This window comes from Mus pahari, chromosome 17 (assembly GCF_900095145.1).
Source record: "Mus pahari chromosome 17, PAHARI_EIJ_v1.1, whole genome shotgun sequence".
Lineage (NCBI taxonomy): Eukaryota > Metazoa > Chordata > Mammalia > Rodentia > Muridae > Mus > Mus pahari.
Window position 1 is genome coordinate 60,489,072 of NC_034606.1, and position 21,846 is coordinate 60,510,917.

The 21,846-nt window shown below is 45.7% G+C and overlaps 1 protein-coding gene across 6 annotated transcripts in view; it reads left to right on the top strand.

The window, feature by feature from the left end:
- The window catches only part of Ano6 (anoctamin 6), a 178,997-nt gene that overhangs the window by 25,207 nt on the left and 131,944 nt on the right, over positions 1–21,846 (top strand). The window contains exons 1-2 of one of the 6 annotated variants that reach the window (XM_029547923.1): positions 12,948–13,351; positions 13,476–13,538. The exons of 1 other annotated variant lie outside the window; for it this stretch is intronic. In XM_029547923.1, the coding sequence (XP_029403783.1) occupies positions 13,279–13,351; positions 13,476–13,538 (136 nt within the window). In that variant the 5' untranslated portion in view covers positions 12,948–13,278. Of the gene's footprint in view, positions 1–12,947; positions 13,352–13,475; positions 13,539–21,846 lie in introns of those variants that run through there. 4 more of the 6 variants (XM_029547924.1, XM_029547925.1, XM_021216888.1 and 1 more) reach the window with 4 other exon arrangements.

The window sequence follows — 21,846 nt, forward strand, 5'->3', positions numbered from 1 at the left end:
TTCTCAGTGATTCCTTACAAGGGTCTTGGTGGGTGGCCACCACCGTGATCTCTTTTCACAGTCACAAAAGCTGAGGCACTGACTAGGTAACTTATGACGTAATTTAAGAGGGGGCTGATCTTACATTTGAACATGGGACCTCTGGTGTCTGAGTTCGTGCTGGTTACCACTGACCTTTCCCAACAGACGGGGCTGTCTGGGGGTGGGCAGTTTGCTGCAGGTGTTATAGGTGCTGCTATCAACTGCTTGTTGGAACGACTGAACATATATATGTATACGTGTATATGTATGAATATGCATATATGTGGAGATATATATCCGCTTAGTAGTTATTTATTGAAAAGCTGTATTTTTATTTATTTATTTGTTTATTTATGGATACATGCTTGCCATAGTGCACACATGCAGAGGTCAGAGGACAGCCTTTGGCAGTGGGTTCTGTTCCCACCCCAAGGATTTGTCAGCGAGACAGTCTGCTCACTGAGCATGTGTCTCTCCAGGCCAAGAACCAATTTCTATTCTCATAGTCTAAGTTTGATGTTAGAAAAGTAATGCAAGTACTTTATTATTATTTATTATTTTCATTGTTCTGGTATTTCTGTTTGTTTTTTGTTTGTTTATTTATTTATTTATTCTGAGACAGAGTCCCATATAGCTCAGGCTGGTCTCGAATTCCTGCCTCTCCCCCCCGCTCCACCTCCCAAGAGCTAGGATCACAGGTACTTGCTTCTACATCCAGATATTTCCGCTTCTTATCAAATGTTTGTCACATTTTGGTAGAGACTGTAGCCTTTAACCTTTTTACTAGAAGACCTATAGTTAAACAAATTATGAAAAACTCCCCAAATTGCAAATGAAAACCCGAGACCTGCCGACGACTAGCTAGTAATGAGGTAGAGACCTGGATTATGCACAGGGCGTATTTAAATGCCTGAAAGTGGAGATTCCTGCTGCCGGTGTTTTATTATGTGTTACCTCTGATTGACAGGTAGTGAAACAATCATGTTTTTAAAATAACTGTTCAAGATTGGACCTAAAGTTTGACTTTTGTATTTTATAATTGAGAATAAGCTAGGTTTTACTTAAAACTCCTCCATGTAAAAACTACCTCTTATATTTGTGATCAAATCAAGCCACCAGTATTTTAACATGCTTAGATTGTCAAAATGTCTATTTGTTAGAGAATATTTAACTTTATGGGCACCCGTTCCTGTAATTTATGCATGCCATCCCATCTCTTGCCTTCCTTCTCTTTTTTGTTCTAGTTTTGCATGTTTAATCTGCTGGTCACCTGTAACCCTGGTAACCTTTCCACTTGGAGAAGACCGGTGCTCACTGCAGCAGCTTTGTCCTCTGCCTTGGACCTCTTTTCCTCCAGGAAAAGCAGGGCTGTGAGGGTGGAGGTTGCCATGGTTACCGCTCCTGGAGATACCTTGGAATCACAGGCTTCTTAGTTTGTTAAGGTCCATTCTGAACAGAGCAGCAAAACCAGCCATGTGATGGTGCATGCCTGTAACCCCCACACTGGAAGGCTGAGACAGGAGAATTATGAGTTTGGGGGCTAGTCTGGGTTTTTGAGACAGGGTCTTAAAAACACAAAAGCAAAACAAAACCACAGAGAAACAAATCCCAAACTGAGAATCTCCATCAGTTGAGACTGATGCTGATCCCAGACTTAATGGCAGTGTTTGTTAAGAGGAGATCCTGGGATGGAGACAGTCCTGAATGACTCCACCTGCCCCTGGGAGTTTCTTCATTTGATTCTGATGTTATCACAGGTCAGTTTATGATCATGGTATCATAAAGTTGATGGTGTACCTGACAGACGTGTGCAAATGCATTCTTGTGCCTGTACACACAAGCACACACACACATGTGTGTGAACACACACACACACACACACACACACACACACACACACACACACATAACTGATGAAGGATCGTCATGTACTGCAACACCACCAGAGTGGTCATTTCAGACTCTGGACCACATTTTCCTAAGGCATTTTGGATAGTTTATTTTCCTGTATGTCTGTCTGCTGCTGCATGCTTACCTCAGATAGGCTGTGCTTTCTCATTTATTTGGTTGTTACTTCTGTTAATCATTACAGAATCTTATTATGACTGCCTGCATATAAATCAAGAAAAACAAATTTGATTTCTAGCCTTCTAATGTAGCAAAGCAAATTTGTGAGTCTAGGAAGTTTGCTCTGTCAATGTCAGGAACGGAGAGAAAATAAATATGGGTGCAAATGCTAGCGGTTAGAATCTTCTTTTGACCCTAACCGCCCTTTAAATAGCCCAAGTAATGACTGTTTGATATTTATTATTAAGCATATTAAATTCCTTGATTAATTGAAGCATTTAGTCCTCATTTTTTTGTTCTGTGTAACAGTGAAAATAGATTGTTCTATTATCATCCTTGCTAGGAAACATAAAATTATTCATAATTGTATTTTAAACAGGAGATATATTCAGGTATCATTGGGTGTATGGAGCAGAAAGTGTTTCACATTTGAATGGCAGGCACACGATTATAAATGCCTTTCCTACTGAATATTAATCACTGGTTCCATATGGCTGGTGGATAAAGCTCTGAGAGGCGGCCCGGAGATGTAAATTCCTACCCCACGGTGAACTTTATGCGATTAGTTTGCTGTTTAAAATTAACTGACTGACCTTCAAATTATTTTTAAAAAGAAGAAGAAAAAAGAAAAAGAAAATTATTCTTTTTGGGAAGTCCAAGGGCAGAATAGGTTCAAAGTGACCCTCCATTTCTCCTCTTGGTTGGCCTTTCTCCTTCCTTGGCTCCACTGACTTAATTCAAATTGAATTTGTGCCCTGTCTGCCCTGGCTCTACCATGCCTATTTTCTAGGGGCAATGTGGGGCCAGTGAGCTGTGCACAGACAGCCTAGTCCCCTGTTGAGCACAGGCCTTGAACCCTGTGACCTGGTGGGTGGTACTTCCACCTATGAGGGACAGCAGGTGTTCAGCCAGGACCCCTGGGCTCCTGTAGCAGCTACAGCCTCCCACAGCCCTCCCCCCCACGCTCCCCAACACATACACACAGAGGTGTGTGGCCATCAGTCATGTAGGCAATGCCCCAAGCTCCTGGACTTCTGTCTGGACTCCACCCCCACAGTTACCTGGCAACAACCAAGTAGGCCCAACCCACTACAAAAGGGCTGTTTGCCCCCTCTTACTCCCCCTCTCTCTGCCTTCCCTTCCTCCTCTCTCCACATGGCCATGGCCCGCCTCTACTTCTCTACTCTTCATCTCTCTGCCTTTCTACAATAAACACCTTAAAACCATGGACTGCCTCTTCTCATCAGGATCTGTCATGCTGGAGCAATCTCCTGCCGGGAAGCCCTCCCTGCGCTCTCCAGCCAACTCAACTGAGCCACCGAACAAGCCTAGAACTCTTGTCCCTGTGGTAACCAGCTGGAGCCCTTCTCCTGCCTTTTTCCCTTTGGCCCTGGGCCAGAGTCTGAGTGCAGGCCCATACTCCGTTTTCAGCTCTTCCAAGGCATCTGTGGTGCCCAAGAGTGAGACCTGCCAGTCTCAGCCTCTGTGCAGGCTGGGACGCACCCCGCCCCCCCCCCCCCGGCGGCTCCCGGAAGTTCATCAGGGACCTCAGACTGGTCCTAACCCTGTGGTGGGCTGGACGCAGAACCCCATTTTGACCCACAGGGCAATGCTGTGCGCATCCCTGCTCTAGGGTGCATCATGACTACCCGTCTGTTCTTCTGTGGCCCCATTCCTTCTGTCCCATGATCCCGGGCTTCCGATAGGCATATGGTGCTTGACAGCTCACAGTGCAGCCCATTACCTTTGCTCCTTCAGCCACACCTGGAAGGTCACATCCCCTCTGGTTCTCTCTCCCTTTGAAAGGCACCCACTGTCCACTCACACTGTTCCTCTTTCTCCTCTTATCCTCACATCCTCTTTGTGCCCTCAGTGGAACACCAGCTCCCTTTAACTCCTCCTTCTCTGGTTTCTCAGCCAGGCTCCAAGCGACCGCACGTTTCTAGACCCGCACAGGGACCACATCGCTGTTTGCATCTCGTCTTGCTGACTTAGTCTTCCCAAATGGCATCCTTTTCCACTCCATTTTCAGATTTATCTGTCCAGAGCAGGTATATGAAATGTCACCCTCCGGGTCTTTTGTGAGAAGGACGGACTGTCCTGAGAACTTGAACAGACCCGTGTGGGAGAATGATGTAAGCAAGAGCGCATGTCCTAGGGTTATTAGCGTGCTAATCAGGATCCCAAGGGGACATCTCTCAGAAAATTGGAAAAATAAATTAATTTTTTCTGTAAATCAAGCAAGTGAAAATAAAAAAAAAAAAGAAAGAAAGAAAGAAATGGAGTTTTGAGATGAAAACACTGTTAAACTCTGCTCGGTTCTGCTGCATGTGAGTTATATGGACTGTGTGGCATGCATCCATCACACATTGTGATGGTTTGTGCATGCTTAGCTCAGGGAGTGGCACTGTTAGGAGGTGTGGCATTGTTGGAGTGGGTGTGTCACTGTGGGTGTGGGCTTTAAGACCCTCATCCTAGCTGCCTGGAAGTCAGTATTGTGCTAGCAGCCTTCAGATGAAGATGTAGAACTTTCAGTTCCTCCTGCACCATGCCTGCCTGGATGCCTCCATGTTCCTGCCTTGATGATAATGGACTGAACCTCTGAACCTGTAAGCCAGCCCCAATTAAATGTTGTCCTTTATAAGAGTGGCCTTGGTCATGGTATCTGTTCACAGTGGTAAAACCATAATTATCTTTCAAAAGGATGATGATTAATAGGAGCCATTAAATGATTTCATATTCAGCACAGGGTACATAGCAAACATAAGACATTTTAGTAAAAACACAACTAGTCACATGTGCAGGCATACATGTTTATAAAGTACATAAAGATGAAAGGCTGGCGCTCATGTATACAGTGAGGTCGCGATTGCTTATTTATTCTTTCCATTACTTTACTAAGTAAAATCAAGAAACAGACAAAGCTATCTTTATCTTCCAGAGGATAAAGCCACATTCCTGTATGTTTCATCCCATAATTCTCTTGCCTGCTCCCTCTTTAACTTTCGGCTCTCAGCTCCTGAACCCTCTGACTGACTTTTGAAGTGCCGCCTTCCTCATTCACACCAGCTCCTGACTGCCCTTGCTGTCCATCCTTGTGTCTAGGTTATTGCCATGGCTCCTTTTAAGATTTTTCTTGACATCACTTGTTCCATCAGGTTGAGTGTTAGGGACACGTGTATTAAAAGTGTCTGATTCATGTTTGTTTACCACACTGGAGTGCTTTCCTCCCGAGTGGGGATTTTACTAGAAGCTGAAAATGGAACATGAATTAGTTGCTGACCACGCACGCCTGTTAGGACATTGCTGACAGTTCTAACAGAGGGAAGGGGGCATGTGACTTCTCGAGGGTAGGAAGTGCCGTGGGATCTCTGGAACAGGGGCTTCTGAAGGAGAGAAGGAAGTGGTGCTGCTTGGAGGAGGGGCTTGCGGGGGTGTAGGTGTTTCGCTATTTCTATTCGACAGGATATTCAAAGTACTGACTAGCTGTTTCCTGAACAGAGAGCACGAAGGCAGGTGGATGTTCCCAGCAGTTTTACAGGGAACCAAGGCAGGTCGTGGGAGAATGGGCTGGCAGTCAGAATGTAGGGGGCTGGGCTTGAGGTGGGATCTTCTTGGTGCTTGGCCTGTAGCCGTCACCCAGAAATGTTTAGACTATATAGTATTCCTCCTCCGGGTATGTATGGTGGGCTTAGGGGTTCGGGATTCTCAGAGCTTCTGGATAATACTTTCTATGTGTTTCTGCTTTTGAGATTTTCTTTTCCCCCTAGGGAAAGGGGTTTTGGATTTTACCAGATCCTGCTAAAGGATCGTGTGTGTGAAAAGCCGAGAGCCATAGTTTTTGGGAAAAAAAAAAACCAACAACAAAAGAAAAACAAGCAAAAATCCCAGAGAGTGTGCATGCGCACACTCACACATGCATGCACACACTCACACATGCATGCACACACATGCATGCACACACTCACACATGCATGCACACACACATGCATGCACACACACACACTCTCACACATACACTAAGTGGATGATGACAGCGGCAGAGTACAGAAACGGTTTGAAAATGCTTTGGCTCCGACTGAGCATGGCAGGGATGGCCTTGGCGTCCACACAGGGCAGGCCCTCACCTGCTAGAACCCCACAGGGACTAGCCACTGTCATGCTCTTGGAAGGGCCACAGCATTAGCAAGGTTCAGAGTCATTGTTCTACAACGTGATGGACCATGGCAAAGTATTTTCTCTTCTGTCAGGCAAGCCTGGCTTATTGCTTATGTGCATGCTTATGAATTTGAGCTCCCCAGCTCTAAGGTAGCAAGTTCAGCTTGTGTGTAGTTTATTGTGCACAAAGGAAATTCCCAGGGGCTGACTGTTCTCTGGTATTGTTGGCTTAGTAAGGCAGAGTGTGTTTTTATGGGAAGGAGGTTGATCATAGCAAAGATAGGAGCTGCCTTTCCACAGGGAGGGTTTGGTTTGGTGTTGATATGATGCAACTTTTGATGCTATCAGCTCGCTAAAACATGTGGGGAACTTCAAACCTGCATGTAGATCAACGGTCATGGAACAGACACAGTGCCCATTGTTGGTCACACTAGACCTCTGGGTTGTCTGGGGAGCACCATAGTCACTCAGAATCAGGTTTTTTTTTTTTTTTTTTTCAAAGCTTGGGAGCTTGCCTGGGAGTGTGTTCATCAGGGTAACAGACCTTTCTAAGGACTCTGAGGACCCACTGCAGTTAAAGGAATGCAAGAGCTCAAAACAGGATTATCAAAAAAAGGAAATGCAAGCGTCTTGTCTTGATGGTTTCTCTGGTATATGAGGTCACTGACCCATCGTTGTCCTGATGAATGGTTTTCTATTATTGCGGAACAAAGAGTAGGAAAATTCTTGAGAACTTTATTACAAGGTCTTCACTGGGGTCAGTGAAAAGTATGTAGAACATTTTCCTGTGCTTCTACCACAGTGCCTGTTAATGTTAACACTTTTAGGATTTCGCTGTTGTGTTTTTTGTTTGTTTGTTCGGTTTTGGTTTTTCGAGACAGTGTTTCTCTCTGTAGCCCTGGCTGTCCTGGAACTCACTCTGTAGACCAGGCTGTCCTCAAACGCAGAAATCTGCCTGCCTCTGCCTCCGGAGTGCTGGGATTAAAGGCGTGCGCCACCACTGCCCAGCCTGTTTGTTTTTTTATTAGACACTTCATTTGAACAGGAAATGAAAGGAAGTTCATGGTATGGCTTGATCGCCTGTTGAGAACAGACTCTGAACCTTCCATCCTGTTAAATATTCAGGAGAGAAGCATGACTGTCCCCATTAGTGGGGTCACTAAGACAGGGAGTGTTTTCTTGGCATGTGTGATAATGGCAGTCCTTTCGGTGTGGCATCTGCCTGAGTTTGTGCGACTCTGATTGCCTTGCTTCTAGTTCATCCACAATGGTAAGTCTGCTGTTTCCTTCAGGTCACCTCCACATCTTGTCCCAGGTTCCTGTCCTGAAGACATTCACTGTCTCTTGAGAACAACTGTTCACGATCCAGTCAGTTACTTGTATGTCCAGAGCAAACCCATCAGTTGTGACGCTCTGGCTGGGGGAGGCATGCCTACTAGTGCAACAGATCTGAGCTGCATGCTTTCTTGCCATAGAGAAAAAGAAAAACAAAAGCAAGACAAACATTTCCTTATAACAAAGATAAAAGTCTTAACTCAGGAGTTTGGGCCGCCACAGGGACGGCAAGCCCCAGTGACAGGCTGCATGAATAGTCCAAAAGGTGAATTGACTTTGATCCGGATTTAACCTGCCCACGATAAGCTTGGTATCTCTCCCTCTGACTATACCACACCCCTTTTTATTTGCAAGGGTTGATTATATGAGCAGTTCTAGAGAATTTGGAAACCATGGAGAACTGTAACAAACGAGCAACAAAGAAGCTGGAAAATTGCAACAAACAAGCTTACCCTGCCACAATGCCTCCCAAATACAAGCCCTGGAAAAGCTTGGGCAAGCCGGCTCCCTGCCCTTTCAGAGGGACATTTGTAGCTTTATGTGGTTCAGACATAGGCTCTTTTCACTTGCCTTGCTGACAAGCATTGCTACCTCTCACTGTATTTCTTTCATTGTGGTAATATGTACATAACATTTATCATTTTAACCATTTTCTAATTTTCCCTAGCACTATGCATACTTAGTTATTCAGCCATCACCGTTATTAATTTCTGGAACTTTTCATTATGTATTCTATACCTATAATATATATATCACAAATCACACTGAGTAGCTGAGTAATATTCTGTCACATATATTTACTGTATCCTGTTTACCTGCAAACACATAGCAGAGTCTTCTTTTGTGTTCACTGCCAGACTTTATGTCGAAGGGAGTAAACAAAATGAGGTACAGGGGTAGGTCGGGGCTGGGGAGGTGATGGCTCAGCAGTGAAGGGCACTGGATGCTCTTGTAGGGGAGCTGGGTTAGGTTCCAAGCACCCCCATGGTGGCTCACAACTGAGTTTCCAGGAACCTGATGCCCTCTTCTGACCTGCTTGGGCACCTGGCATGCATATGATGCACAGACAGACGTGTAGGTAAAACATCTGTAAATGTAAAACAGAATAATATTAAAAGTATTAAAAATATGGTGCGTGTTCTACAAGACTTTAGAACTCTAGGAGGAAATGGCCAGCGTCAGTCCTGGAGTGCTGTCAGCACAGGGTCCATGGAAGCTTATAAACGAGGGGAATTTGGTGTGCAGTTTCATCGATGAGGTCATTCGTTGATTATTATAAATCGCATGCCTTAGCTTTTTCATTTTATAATGAATTATAATTGTGAGCTGTCAGTATAAATCTCAGGCCGCATTTCATGTTTAGCCTTTGTTTTCTCCCTAAAGGAATTCTTGTCATCACCCTTCCAGCCCCCCAACCCCCACAAATGTGCCACTTTGTATCTCTGTTTGACCTCAAAATTACCACTCTCCTGCCTCCTTGCTCCAATCCCTGACACTGTAGGTGTTGTCTCCTGCTTCTCTGTAGGACAGTATTAATTTTCAGTGTTAAAGGTGTGTCTTTCCTGGCTGGTGTGTGGGGTAGTCAGGCGTCACTCTAGTGTGTGAGTTTCTCATTCTCTTTGGCCCCCAGCCCATATGCTGCGGAGAGGTCTCTGCATCTCGGCTGCTTCTTATATTGGAAAAGTTTCTGTTTCCAGAAGAACAGAAAAAGCAGTCGAGGGTACCTTACTCTGTGACGGAACAGGGTGGGGGAGTGGAGAGCTGACGCACACTTTTAATAGATTACTCTCACGAGAGCCGAAAGATAATGTTTAGTTGTTAAAACGTACCTCTGCGTACCCATGCATATTTGTGTTAGTGTACATGGATTTTTAGGATATATAATTAATCCTTCCTTTAAGGCCAAATTCACAGAGCAAAAAAAAAAGGTGTGGAAATTTGGGTCATGGGTAGAGTCACTTGCTGGATGTGTGCAAGGTCGTCAGCGGGATCTCCAGCGTTGCACACACGTGGGGTGTTAGCATAGCTGACTTAGATGTGGTGATACCCTCTTCACTTCTGCATCATGGCTCTCAGCACAGGACCAGGGGCTCTCAGCACAGGGCCAGGGGCTCTCAGCACAGGACCAGGGGCTCTCAGCACAGGNCCAGGGGCTCTCAGCACAGGACCAGGGGCTCTCAGCACAGGGCCAGGGGCTCTCAGCGCAGGACCAGGGGCTCTCAGCACAGGACCAGGGGCTCTCAGCACAGGACCAGGGGCTGTGATAGCAAGAGTCAGAGGGCCTGGGAGCCTGGGAGCCTGGGAGCCTGGGAGCCCCGTGTCAAGCGTCTAGCAGCTGGAGAAGTCCCAGGCTTACGTTCTAGACAATTTCCGGTAATTCAAATTGCAAAGCCTTTCACAGTGTTCTCAACCCTTTCATTTGAGAGTGGAAGGAGTGAGCCCTTACTTCTTGTTAGGTTTTTTATGTTGGCAATTCCATCCTTAATTTAAAAAAAAAAGCATCGGCATTTTCATTATGAAAATGGCTTTCCTGAGTTTACAGCTGGAACCACTACATTTAGTTGTTTAAAACTCGCTGCCATTAGCCTATGCAGTTACTTTTATGTAAAAGCAACCTAAAATTGATTTAGGGCATTCAGGGTTTGGCAATTTCCATTCGCTCATGAGTCACAGGAGACTGGGAGAGTCAGGATGAGCCACGGAAGAGTCGCAGGATTCTCACAGGTCCACTGCCCCACAACCACGGGGAAAGTGTCACAGGTCCACTGCCCCACAACCACGGGGAAAGTGTCACAGGTCCACTGCCCCACAACCACGGGGAAAAGTGTCACAGGTCCACTGCCCCACAACCATGGGGAAAGTGTCACAGGTCCACTGCCCCACAACCACGGGGAAAGTGTCACAGGTCCACTGCCCCACAACCACGAGGAAAGTGTCACAGGTCCACTGCCCCACAACCATGGGGGAAGTGTCACATGTTCACTGCCCCTCCCCAGCCCCTCCCAAGCCAGGAAGAGTCATCACTGTACTTGTTGAAGGAGTTGAGTCTGCCTTTTCTTCAGTTGTTGTAAGTTGCTATGGCAACCGTAAGAGCATCCCAGAACGGGGTCTTGAAACAACAGATGTTTCTTTTCATGTAGCCCTGGAAGGCCTAGGTCAGGGTGTCAGCACCCCCTGTCTCTCGAGGTCAGCCTACCTGCCGGCACCCAGATGCCCTCTCTGTGTCCCTGTATGGTTTTCCTCCACACACACACAGGCACTTGGCACCTCTTCCTGCAGCAAGAATTCTTCTGACTGGATTAGGGTCCACCCTACCAGCCTTATGCTAATTAACATAATCATTTCCTTAAAGGCTGCCTCTTGCAAAAGTCACCTCCAAAGGAGCTAGGTGTTAGGACTTGGACACGGGATTGTGAGGAGTTGCATTCCCTAACCCTCTGTTTAAAACAGCGTTGCATTGCTTTGCGTGTGGGGAGATTAATATAAAGAAGAACCCAAAAATAACGCTCCGCCAAGTTCGTGTCTGTTATTAAAGGGGAAGGGGGACAGGTAGAGGAGAAGACAGTTCCTACTGCTGTGAAGGAGTTTGAAGGAAGAACATTCTCTCTCCGAGGGCTCTTCTGCCAAGCAACTACCTCCTCTGACTTTTGCACTTTGCATTCTGTCCAGGCAGTTTTCTCCATGTGTTAATGTGTCATAAGGAGACAGCCGTGCTCTGACTGGCCTGAGATACTATGTAGCAATCCATCAAGTAAGTGTGTGTGCATTCTCATGCTCGCTTGGGTGCCTGAAATACTATGTAGCAGTCCATCAAGTAAGTGTGTGTGTGTGTGTGTGTGTGTGTGTGTGTGTATGTGTGCGTGCGCGCGTGCTCGCGAGCTCGCTTGGGTGCCTGAAATACTATGTAGCAGTCCATCAAGTAAGTAAGTCAGTAAGTGTGTGTGTGTGTGTGTGTGTGTGTGTGTGTGTGTGTGTGGTGTGTGTGTGTGGGTGGTTTGGTCAGCTATTAGTGGGCATTCAGGCTGTTTCCGGAGCCACCCCCATTCCAACTCCCAAAGTGGCTAGCTGGATTCCCTTTAAAGCCAAGATGGAAAGAACCACTTAATAAAGGCAGTAGGTCTCTCTGCCTTTGGTGAAAACAGTCTTTGTCTTCGCTTCCTGTTTATTGTTGGCTAGCACTGAGTGAAAAATCTTCCAGCCTCTCCGAAGAGGCCCATGCTGTGCACGGAGGGGTTTTCCTTGGCCGCTGAGGTCATCTCAACCCTCAGCCAGCTGTGCCCAGGAATAGGGGTCCCATCTGAGTCATTAATTAGCAAGAGTGCCCACTTTCAGTTAAACAGTCTTGTAAGGACAGCTGTAGCATGTGACCCACACCTTTCTGCCTGGTCCTAGTCGTGGCAAGGGGCAGCTTCTAATGGAATGTGGGCAGTCATACTTCTCATCAAAGATCTCAGTGTAGGCCAGGAGGGCCAGCAATTCCTGAGGTTAGCAGGTCCCATAAGCCAACCGCCGTGGCTTGGATACTAAGGGTGGAACACTGCTCTGCGTGGCCCCGGGTTTCCCACTCTAGCCTCTCAGCCTTAGGTGTCACCTGCCATTATTGTATAAACTGTGCCACAGTGGAGCCGATGCGCTTTTGGTTTCTGGAAGTGGAAAGGCTGCCCCTCCGAGGCTTTCTCTTTTTTTCCAGGCCCACGGAGAGTTCATTTTCACCTGGGACTTCTAGCTGTGAGAAGGCCAGGCAGAGGTTCGCCCTCTTCTAAAGCCATCTTTAGCAGTCCCAAGGAGGTCCCGAGATGACTTGTGTGTCCACATTCGTGTTTCTGAGGCTCTGATTTTTATGGCGCTACAGACATGTTATGCATATGGGCTTGGGTGCAGGAAATGTGTAATTCAGCAAAGATTTAAAAGGCTGTCTGCAGTGTTTCTAATTACTGTGTGTTTGCTCCACCAGTGCCTAATAAGTGGATTTAAGTAACCTCGGGAGTGAGGACTGCAATGCTCATGTTACAGGCAATCATGCAAATCAAATTCTAACCGAGAGTTGCAGAGAACACACTGCGGAGCCATTGTTAGAGAAGTATGCCACTGGATTTTAAATTTAGAACAAGAGCAGTTTGGAACTTTCCCACCTATCATGCAGGGACGTGAAGGACATACTCACCTGAAATCAACTGCTGTCTGCAGACCATTTATAAGTCACCAGCAGCCTCTGGCGTCCGGCTGTCTTCTTAATTTAAGATGGGAATGGGGGGGGGGGGAGACTTACCGGCTTCTCTTCCCTTCTTTCTCCCATCCATCATTGCCTGTATAGGAACCGGAAATGCAGGTCCGGAACAGTGGGCGTCAACCTTGGGTAGGGCTTGGCACCAGCTTGGGAATTTTCAGGTGCCTGGGAACTGATCCCCACCCCGAGGTGCTGGTTTAATTGTCTGAGATGCAGTCTACACTGGGATTTTAAGGTCTCAGGAGGATTATAATATACCAAGATTAACACGGCAGGGATTTGAGAGGTAGCTTCATGAGCGAAATCTCAGCCCTGGTTTACACGTTGGTAACAGCTGGAGGTTTCGGAGAAGTAAAGAGGCCCATCCAGTAAAACCGCATTTCTGGATGAGGGAAATGGGGTTTCTGAAGAGCTCCGGGGCAGTTCTGGTGTGCAGCAAGAGTCTGGCCGACTGACTGACCGACCTGGCCATGCTCAAACGAAAGGAAAATGGAGAACCAGGAAGGTTAGAATGGCTTGGTCAAGGTCAGACGCTTGGTCAAGGTCAGACGCTTGTTGGAGAGCCAGGCCTGGGACTCAGGTCTGACGCCTCTTTTGGGCTTTCTGTTGCCCAACGCCAGCCGTTATGTTTGTTTATTGTATTTATTGATACCTCCTCGTCCTTCAGGTGATGTTCCTGACTCCAGGAGACCTTTTCTGGCTCCTCATACTCCTCTACCATCCGGTCTGGGTAAGATTCCCCCTGGTTGTGTTTGAACAGCACTTGTATGTAGGTCTCCCCTCACATGGCCGGTTCTGGAGAAAAGTCCATAACGTTCTTGTGTACTGTGTAACTTGATGGTATGTGTTTGTTAGCTCCTAGGCACCATTTGTTGAATTGCACTACCCTAACTTTTGGTCCACATGGGCTGCTAAAAATAATGGGATGCTGTATACAAACACTAAGTGTATTTCCTGTGGCCCACTGCATTGTGGGTCAGGATCCCTTTGGGGGAAATGTTCGGCAAGGCAATGTTAATGTTGGTGTTAATGTTGGTATAAATGAAAACAGGATTTTGGTAACCTTTCATGTTGCTCAGGGTGCTTGAATGGCATGCTTCAGTCAGGGTGCTGGTGTGACAAGGGGGAGCCTGTGGCCCCTCAGCAGATCGAACGTTGTCTGATGGAAATACTATTTCATGGAACAGTGCTTTAGATGTTCTTTGTGTTCATGCTGAAGATGTAACTGTGGGCGGTCACAGGCCAAATTCGCTGAATTAAATTTTTTGGCTCTGTAGATGTAAGTTTTCTTAAATGACAAAAAAGCCATGACTTTCGCTGTCATCCTAGATGTTTAGAGTCATGGTTTTCACTGGGAAAGTGTTGTCAGTTCTGTGTGCTTGTGTTTCCTGGGTGTGGCTCTGTAGCCTCCAGGTGACTGTGTGGCTCAGTGTAAATATCGCACAAAGAAATGGTTGTCATGGGTGGAAGATTCAGAACTGAACTTCCTTGGAACCAGGGCTGCTAGCTGGGCAGTGTTGTGGGTAGACCCAAGGATGTTAAGGTGTTGAGGAACAATGGCCAAAATGTGTAGAACTACTTTGCAATCTATATAAACATGTTTCACAGATTCATTGCTATCAAGGGCTGTCACATCCCTGGGGTGTGTGGAAGCAAAACCAGTACACATGAGGGAAAGAAAATATTTTTGTTCAATTGTTTTCTGAGATGGATGATCATGTCCCTGTGTCTGAAGGATGTCCCTAAATACTTGAGTTTCCTGTTGCCTACCTCTGCAGCACTAGATCATGAGTGTGGACCATTCCACCTAGCTCCCACTGTAAGACGTTTCCATAGCAATTCATTTTACTATTTTGTACAAAATATATTTTGAGTCACTTTAAAAAAATTTCTAGAAAAATTTCTACTAGTTTTTTTTTTTTTTTTTTTACATTTTTGGATGAAAAATATTTAATAGGCTAGAAAAAGCCTATAAGTGAGTAACTGTTGCTGTCTGAACTTCAGAGGCATGGCCGTACATTCTAGAATAAAAAGAAAGAGAATAATTAATGTTCTGAACCTATAAGGAACACAGTTCCCACCTAGGTCAAACCGATGACCATGTGTAACTGCCCTGCCATTTAGGACTCAGGTTTTACAAGTACACACACACACACACACACACACACACACACACACACTACGGGAACAGTTAGAACTGAAATTTGAACCTAAGTCTTTCTGATTTCTAAGTCCTGTGTCTTTGGCCCTGTGTTGAGGTCTCCAAATGAGACCACTTATTAACTTTGAGCATTTACTATATTGGAAGAAGAGCGCTTGCTTCAGCGTCTTAGAACTTCTGTTAAGCAATTGGTGAGTTGGTGAGACAACGATTGTTTGTGAGGTGTGGAGAAAAGGGAACACATGTATACCTCCATAGGAATGTGAATTGCTGCGTTATTATGAAAACCAGTGTGGTGAGTCAAGGGAAAGTTGAAAGAGTAGAACTTCCGCACTATCAGACAGTCTTAGTATATACCCAGAGGAAATGAAATCAAGATCTGCATCTCCATGTGCATTGAAGGGTTATTTGCAGTAGATTAAATATGGAAATACCTGTCTGTTGATGATAAATGGATAAAGAAATTATGGGATATGTATGCATGTATGTACATACTCACTCGTGTGTGTATATGTATGTACATGTCTGTGACTATTAGGGGTATGTATGTGTGTGTGTACATGCCTATGAGTATTATGGGAGATATATATATATATCTTCCATTTTATATATATATATATATATATATATATATATATATATATGTGTGTGTGTGTGTGTGTGTGTGTGTGTGTGTGTGTGTGTGTGTGTGTGTGTGTGTGTGTGTGTGTGTGTGTATGTACATGCCTATGGGTTATGGGATATGTATGCATGTGTGTATGTGTGTGTATGTATATATGTGCCCATGACTATTATGGGATATGTATACATGTGTGTATGTGTTTATATGTATATATATGCCTATTATGGGATATGTATGCATGTGTATACATGTGTGTATGTATATCTATCTATCTATCTATATGCCTGTGACTATTATGGGATATGTGTGCATGTTTGAATGTATGTGTGTGTGTGTGTGTGTGTGTGTGTATGCACATGCCTATTAGTGTTATTCAGCCATATAAAAAAGGAATTGTGCCATTTGTGATAGCATGTATGAATCTCAAGGACATCGTGCTAAATAAATAAGGCAGAAAAGAAAGCCAAATACTGCATATATGTGGAATTTGAAAATGTCAAACTCACTGAAGCAGAGAGCTGAGCAGTGGTTGTCAGGCCCTGGAGGAGGGGGAATGGGCAGGTGCCATCAGATGGTTCTTAAAGTGAAGGTGAGTGAGTTCTAGGGGTGCAGTGCCCAGCAGGGAGGGAGGTGGTGTGTGTGCTAATGAACTTGACTGAGGTGATCTACACAGGATGTACATGTGCAGCGAAGCCTTATGGTCCATGAATGGGTTCAGTCTGTGCCAGTTGCATATTTTAAAAGGGCCACTTGTGGTTTAAAGTCATGGGTTTAGACATTTGTGATTTTATTCTCAGATGTATTTGATTTGGAGGAATCGGATGAGCAAAATGGTTGGTGATTTGTGCTTCATCGCTGAGAACCGGGATTTGAGAATCCCACCTCTCCTGTGTCTCTGCATCAGCCGGATGAGACATTCTAGCTTCATTGCGTTCATTTCCTTCCCACAGGCCCTGAGTTAGAAAAACACAGCAGCCGTATAAAACAGTTCTGCCCGGTGCTCACAAGCCTTGTATTCTCTGCCAGGACGTTGTCTACTTCCTGCTTGGGAAGCTTGCCCATCAGAGGCCTTTTTGGTTCACAGGTGGGTCCCAGGGTTTCCTGGTTGCTCTCCAGGAGAGCTCTTACTAAGCTTGGCAGGATGGGACATCCTTGAGGGTCACTATTCTGGATCCTTAGGTCATCGGAGCACACTTCTAGATGATCACTCTAAGACAGAGTCCTGGGCCCTGCACAGTGAGTCACAGTGGATCTTGAGTGGAACCCCGGGGTTTTCTACTGTCTCCTTCCTGAAATGTTTTATTTCCCTAGCCCCTGGATGGATGCTACTTCATTGAAACTCTGCTCACTCAAGGCTCACTTCCTTCTTGTAATTACTTCCCAATTTGTCTTCCCAGCTCCTGCTGTGTATTCTTTGGTCCCTTGATAGCATTTCCTTCTTCGTAGGACATTGGAATGGTGACTTTATTATTTTTTTTTTTCCTGCTATGGTTTTGGGCCCCCTTTCTCTGCATATTCTTCTGTGCCAAGGGCTTCAATGTAGTACTTTTTAACTGTTTTGAGTTTCAAACTCTCCATTTGCCTGCTTTTCCAAGAATGAAGTTTAGATTTGCTTCGTGTGTCACTGACTCTGTTCGTGGACGGACGGTGTTACCTCCTCCTCCCCATCTCCAGATTGAAATGCTACCTACATGTAGTGGGAACCAGCCCTGGTTTCTCCTTTGACATCTCTTTCTTTTAATTGGATATTTTATTTATTTACATTTCAAATGTTATCCCCTTTCCCGGTTTTCCCTCCTCAAACCCCCATCCCATCCCCTTCCCTCTGCTTCTGTGAGGGTGCTTCCCCTTGACCGCCCAAGCATTCCCTTTCACTGGGGCATCAAGCCTTCACAGGACCAAGGGCCTCCCCTTCCATTGATGCCATCCTCTGCTACATATGCAGCTGGAGGCATGAGTCCCACCATGTGTACTCTTTTGGTATCTTCATTCCTTCCAGAACCCGAGTTCTCCTTTCAAAATGATCTTGACTTTGTCTTTTCTGTCTCCACTTCAGTCAACCTTGTTAACTGTCCCCAAGAGTAGTCTACTGGCTGGTGTGTGACGCACACTCTGGCATCAGACAGCTCTGTGATGCTGGGGTACTCAGCTCTTGTCTGCCTCACAGTTTATGTTTCATTGGGGTCCATCTGGATTCCTCTACCTCAGCTTGTCCCCCCCCCCCCGCCTTCCTTTGGGGTCATATTGGCTGGGTATCAAGAGGTGTTCCATTTGAGGGTGGCCTCTTTTCTCTTTTATGTCCTTTCAGTCTCGGTGACTGACCCCAAGGCATTGTCGTGAGCGCACCCAAACCTTTTCTGTGATCGCACCATCGGTCTCCCCTCGTCCCCTAAAGCTTTCCTTTTTCCGCACAGTCAGCTTCTGTCCCATTCTTTCAGGCTTCAGATGTCGTTCCTCAGGGAGTCTCCTCTCCCCACCCTGCCCCAATAGTTGCCTGAGATATAATCTGTCATAGCAACCCCTTAATGTCCTTCTTTTCACTGAGCAGAGTGAGTTACTTTAGAAGTCCTCCCACAAGCCTCCCACAAAGGAACATCTCATGGTTTGCACACGGATACATCTTTTGCATGTAGCGTAGGGTCCAGCATATTGTAGGTGCTGACTCTCACGAGATGTTTGAAGTGAGCATTCATTCTCTCTCTCTCTCTCTCTCTCTCTCTCTCTCTCTCTCTCTCTCTCTCCTTAGACTTGATGATTGACCCTAGAGTGTATGTCTGCTTGTCAAGTGCTCTACCACTGAACTCTTCTTTTTTTTGTAAAAACGTGTTTATTTGTTCTGTGTGTGAATATGTGCATACCTACACGAGTTTCTGTGTACCATGTGTGTGCAGAGACCCGTGGAGAACAGAAGAGGGTACCCGCTTCCCCTAGAACTAGAGTTCCAGGCAGTTGTGAGCTGTCAGGGGGTATCGGGTGTGCCTTTTTAATCAACACACTGACATTGTAATTTATCTGTTTCCCAGTTTTAGGCACCATCCCTCGGTGCCAGCATTTAGTTTGCTTCCCTTCCTCCTTGCCCCTTGCTTCTCAGTTCTCATTTTGCCAGCTGTAATCATATTGTAATCGTACTGTAATTTGGGTGAGATCGATATTCAGTGTTTACTTTATTGCAACTGTGGAATCTTCTCCACAGATGAACCGTTTAATATAGTTTGATTTACTTTTCCTTCTCACGGTTAGGTTGCACGGCCAATATTGACTTTTTTTTTATTGTTAATTTTTGATATAGTTATGAATAATTCAGCCTCAAATTCTATACCAGTTGTAAATCTCTCTTCGATATAACCAGCTACACAGGGATTCTGTCAAGGTCATCTTTGGAGGAAGAGCCTCTGGAACCTTCCATTCCTCTCAGGGCTGAGAATGGTTTCCACTCAGCACCTTCCTGCCAGCTCCTTTAGGCTCTGTCTTGTAGGAGGGCCCTGCTATGTGTTGTCTTTACTGTCAGTTGAGTGTTTCGTGGACACATTTTCCAGGGCCTCACAGAGGAAGGCGGAAGTTGCAGAGATGGATGAGACACGTCTGGAAATGTCTTCCTCTTCCTGGATTTTAAGTGATGACTTAGTTAAGTTTGCACATCCAGGGTGGATAGAAGTCATCTGCTTTCTGAAGGTTGACACCTTGCACTCAAAGATGTTTCTCCAGCTCGTTCTTGACAAGTTCTAGGCATCAGATTCTGATCTTCCGTATGTAAACCCTTTCCTCTGGGATTTTTGTGGGCTTTTCTTTTTGAATCCTGATTTACGTCCTGTTAATGTGTGGAAACATTAGCAGATCCTTCACTCTGGCCAGTCTTTCCTTTTTGTTTTTAAACTGTTGTCCTTGGCTGTCCTGGAACTCACGGACTGTGTAGACCAGTGGTTCTCACGTTCCCCAGTGCCGTGACCTTGTCATATATTCCTCATGTTGTGCTGATCCCCCCGGTCATACATCATTTTTGTTGCTACTTCATAACTGTTGTTTTACAACTGTTAAAATTATAATGCAAGTATCTGATGCTGGACCCTAGGAAAGGGTCAGTCGAACCCCAAAGGGGTGGAGGCCCACAGGTTGAGACCCACCCATATAGACCATGTTGGCCTTGAACTCCCAGCAGTCTGCCTGCCTCCCAAGTGCTGGGATTAAAAGTATGCACCATCACACCTGACTACATTTTTTTTTTTTTTTTGAGAAAGTTTAATTTGAGGAGCAAAATAGCCTTTAATTCTAGAAAGAAAAAAAAATGTGATATATGCTGGGATTTTTTTTCTTTCTCTGTCTTAGCTCGTGAATAATTCTGTCATCTGATATTGGCTCCCACACTTTGCACGATTACTCTTTGATCTCTTGATCCAACTTAATGAGCACACCCAGAATTGGATGGCTCAAGCCTGCTGGTGACTTTAATTTCTGCCGAAGTTTGAGTTTTCATAGGTTTTTTTTTTTTGTCCTCCAAATGCTTCTTGCTTTGTGTCTCTTTTTGGTAATGTCTTTTGTTCCCGTGTGGATGCATTTGTCTCAGATGACCAGCCTGAAGATGTGTTCGTTCCTCCCTCCACTGCCGTCCCCTCCAACCCCCGAGCCCCCCACTTTTATCTAGGGAATTTTGCTGCGTCCCCTTGCAGTTCCAGGCTTCCTTCACTGTGACTTGGCTGCACTGTTTGCTGTTAGAAACCCTCAGTGTTGGTATTTTTAGGTCTTTTGCCCTCAGCTCCAGCTATTTATGAAATACTTCAACCAGAGTACAAAAGGAGAAGAAGACAGGGAGGAGGTGGGCTGTGTGTGGCGTGGGCTCTAGGCACTGGTGCAGGCTTTTTCCTGCCCTTAGTGTGGACTCTTTAACCCTTCCAAGGATGAAGGACTCATGTTAGATCTCTATGAGAAAATAGAAGCAGTTAGAGAGCTTGGTAGACATCTTGGACTGTCTTATCTGTCCCATCCCATCCCCTGTCAAGTCCCCTGACACCCCCCAAGGGTGGGAAAGAGAGGGGGAAAGAGGACCGGTGTAGGGGGAGACCGTCTGAGACAAAGAGGGAGAGGTGATATATTAAATAGTCCCAGGATTTGAAACAAGTGATAACTGATTTAAGTGTAATTTGGCTTATCCCTCTGCCTCACCTTGGCCTTCAGTTCTAGAAGAACCTGTGTGGTTGAAATAAACTTGCCTCTGGCCCTTCCTCGTTTAGGATGGGATTTCTCCAGTGCCTAAGCCAGTCGCTAAGTGCCTGTGTGTTGTGTCTTTCAAGCACAGGTCCCCATGCCCTCTGCCCTTGTTGGTTTATGTCCTGGTAGTTAAAGACTCACTGAAGGAGTGTCTCACAGAAGCAAGCTCGGACTACTGCTCACCAGGCACGTCATCACACGTCTGCACAGGCCCCGACTCTCCGCTTCACCCACTCTGGTTCTGTTGAATTGGGAGGACGGGTGAGTGGGGGGCTCTGGGCCCTTCCTAGATTGAACCCCAGCTCTGCCAACATGTCCACTCTCTGTGAGCCTCTCTCCTCCCAGCCTTAAGACCAAGGACAAGAAGCAGATGAGTTCAAGTTTCTTACTCACAGGCTTATTTTATTTAAGGGAATTAAGGTGCTCTGTAATTGAACATTAACACAGGGAGCAGAGCTGCTGTAGTTGACAGAAGAAAACATGAAATTAAAGTTTTCCTCATATCAGTCAATTCACTGATTCCAAAAACCCTTCAAGCTTTAACTAAAATGGCAACTAAATGGTTCAGGAATTAGGAACTGGTAAAAGGTTAAATATTCTGTAGGTTCCTCCCACCCTCCCCGCCCTGGGCATTGTTAGCTGATGGCCAAGCACACTGGATTCATGGTCTCAGTACCCAGGTGAAGTTAATTTCAATCAGGCAAACTAAGAAAGCTAATAGTTAAGGGGTGAGTGTTCCCTTTGTCCTCTGGCAGTGGAGACATCCCGGGAGCACCTGCCAGGAACTTTCCTTCCCGTTAAGGCTCTGTATGAGGAGATAATCGCCCTATCTGTATATTCTTTTCTCCAAGTTACTTTTCTCAGTTGAGACGGAAGGCAGTGGGCATTGTCTGTCACTGTGGTTTTGACTGGACGGTTTGATCATTAACCCAGTAGATGTCACCGCGGTCAGTACAGTGACTGAGGAGAAACTGGGTTGGGAAGTCCTTTACCCTGTGACCTGAAAACCAGGGATCTCTTCCCTAGGGCAGGGTTGCACAGGGTGATCTTTAC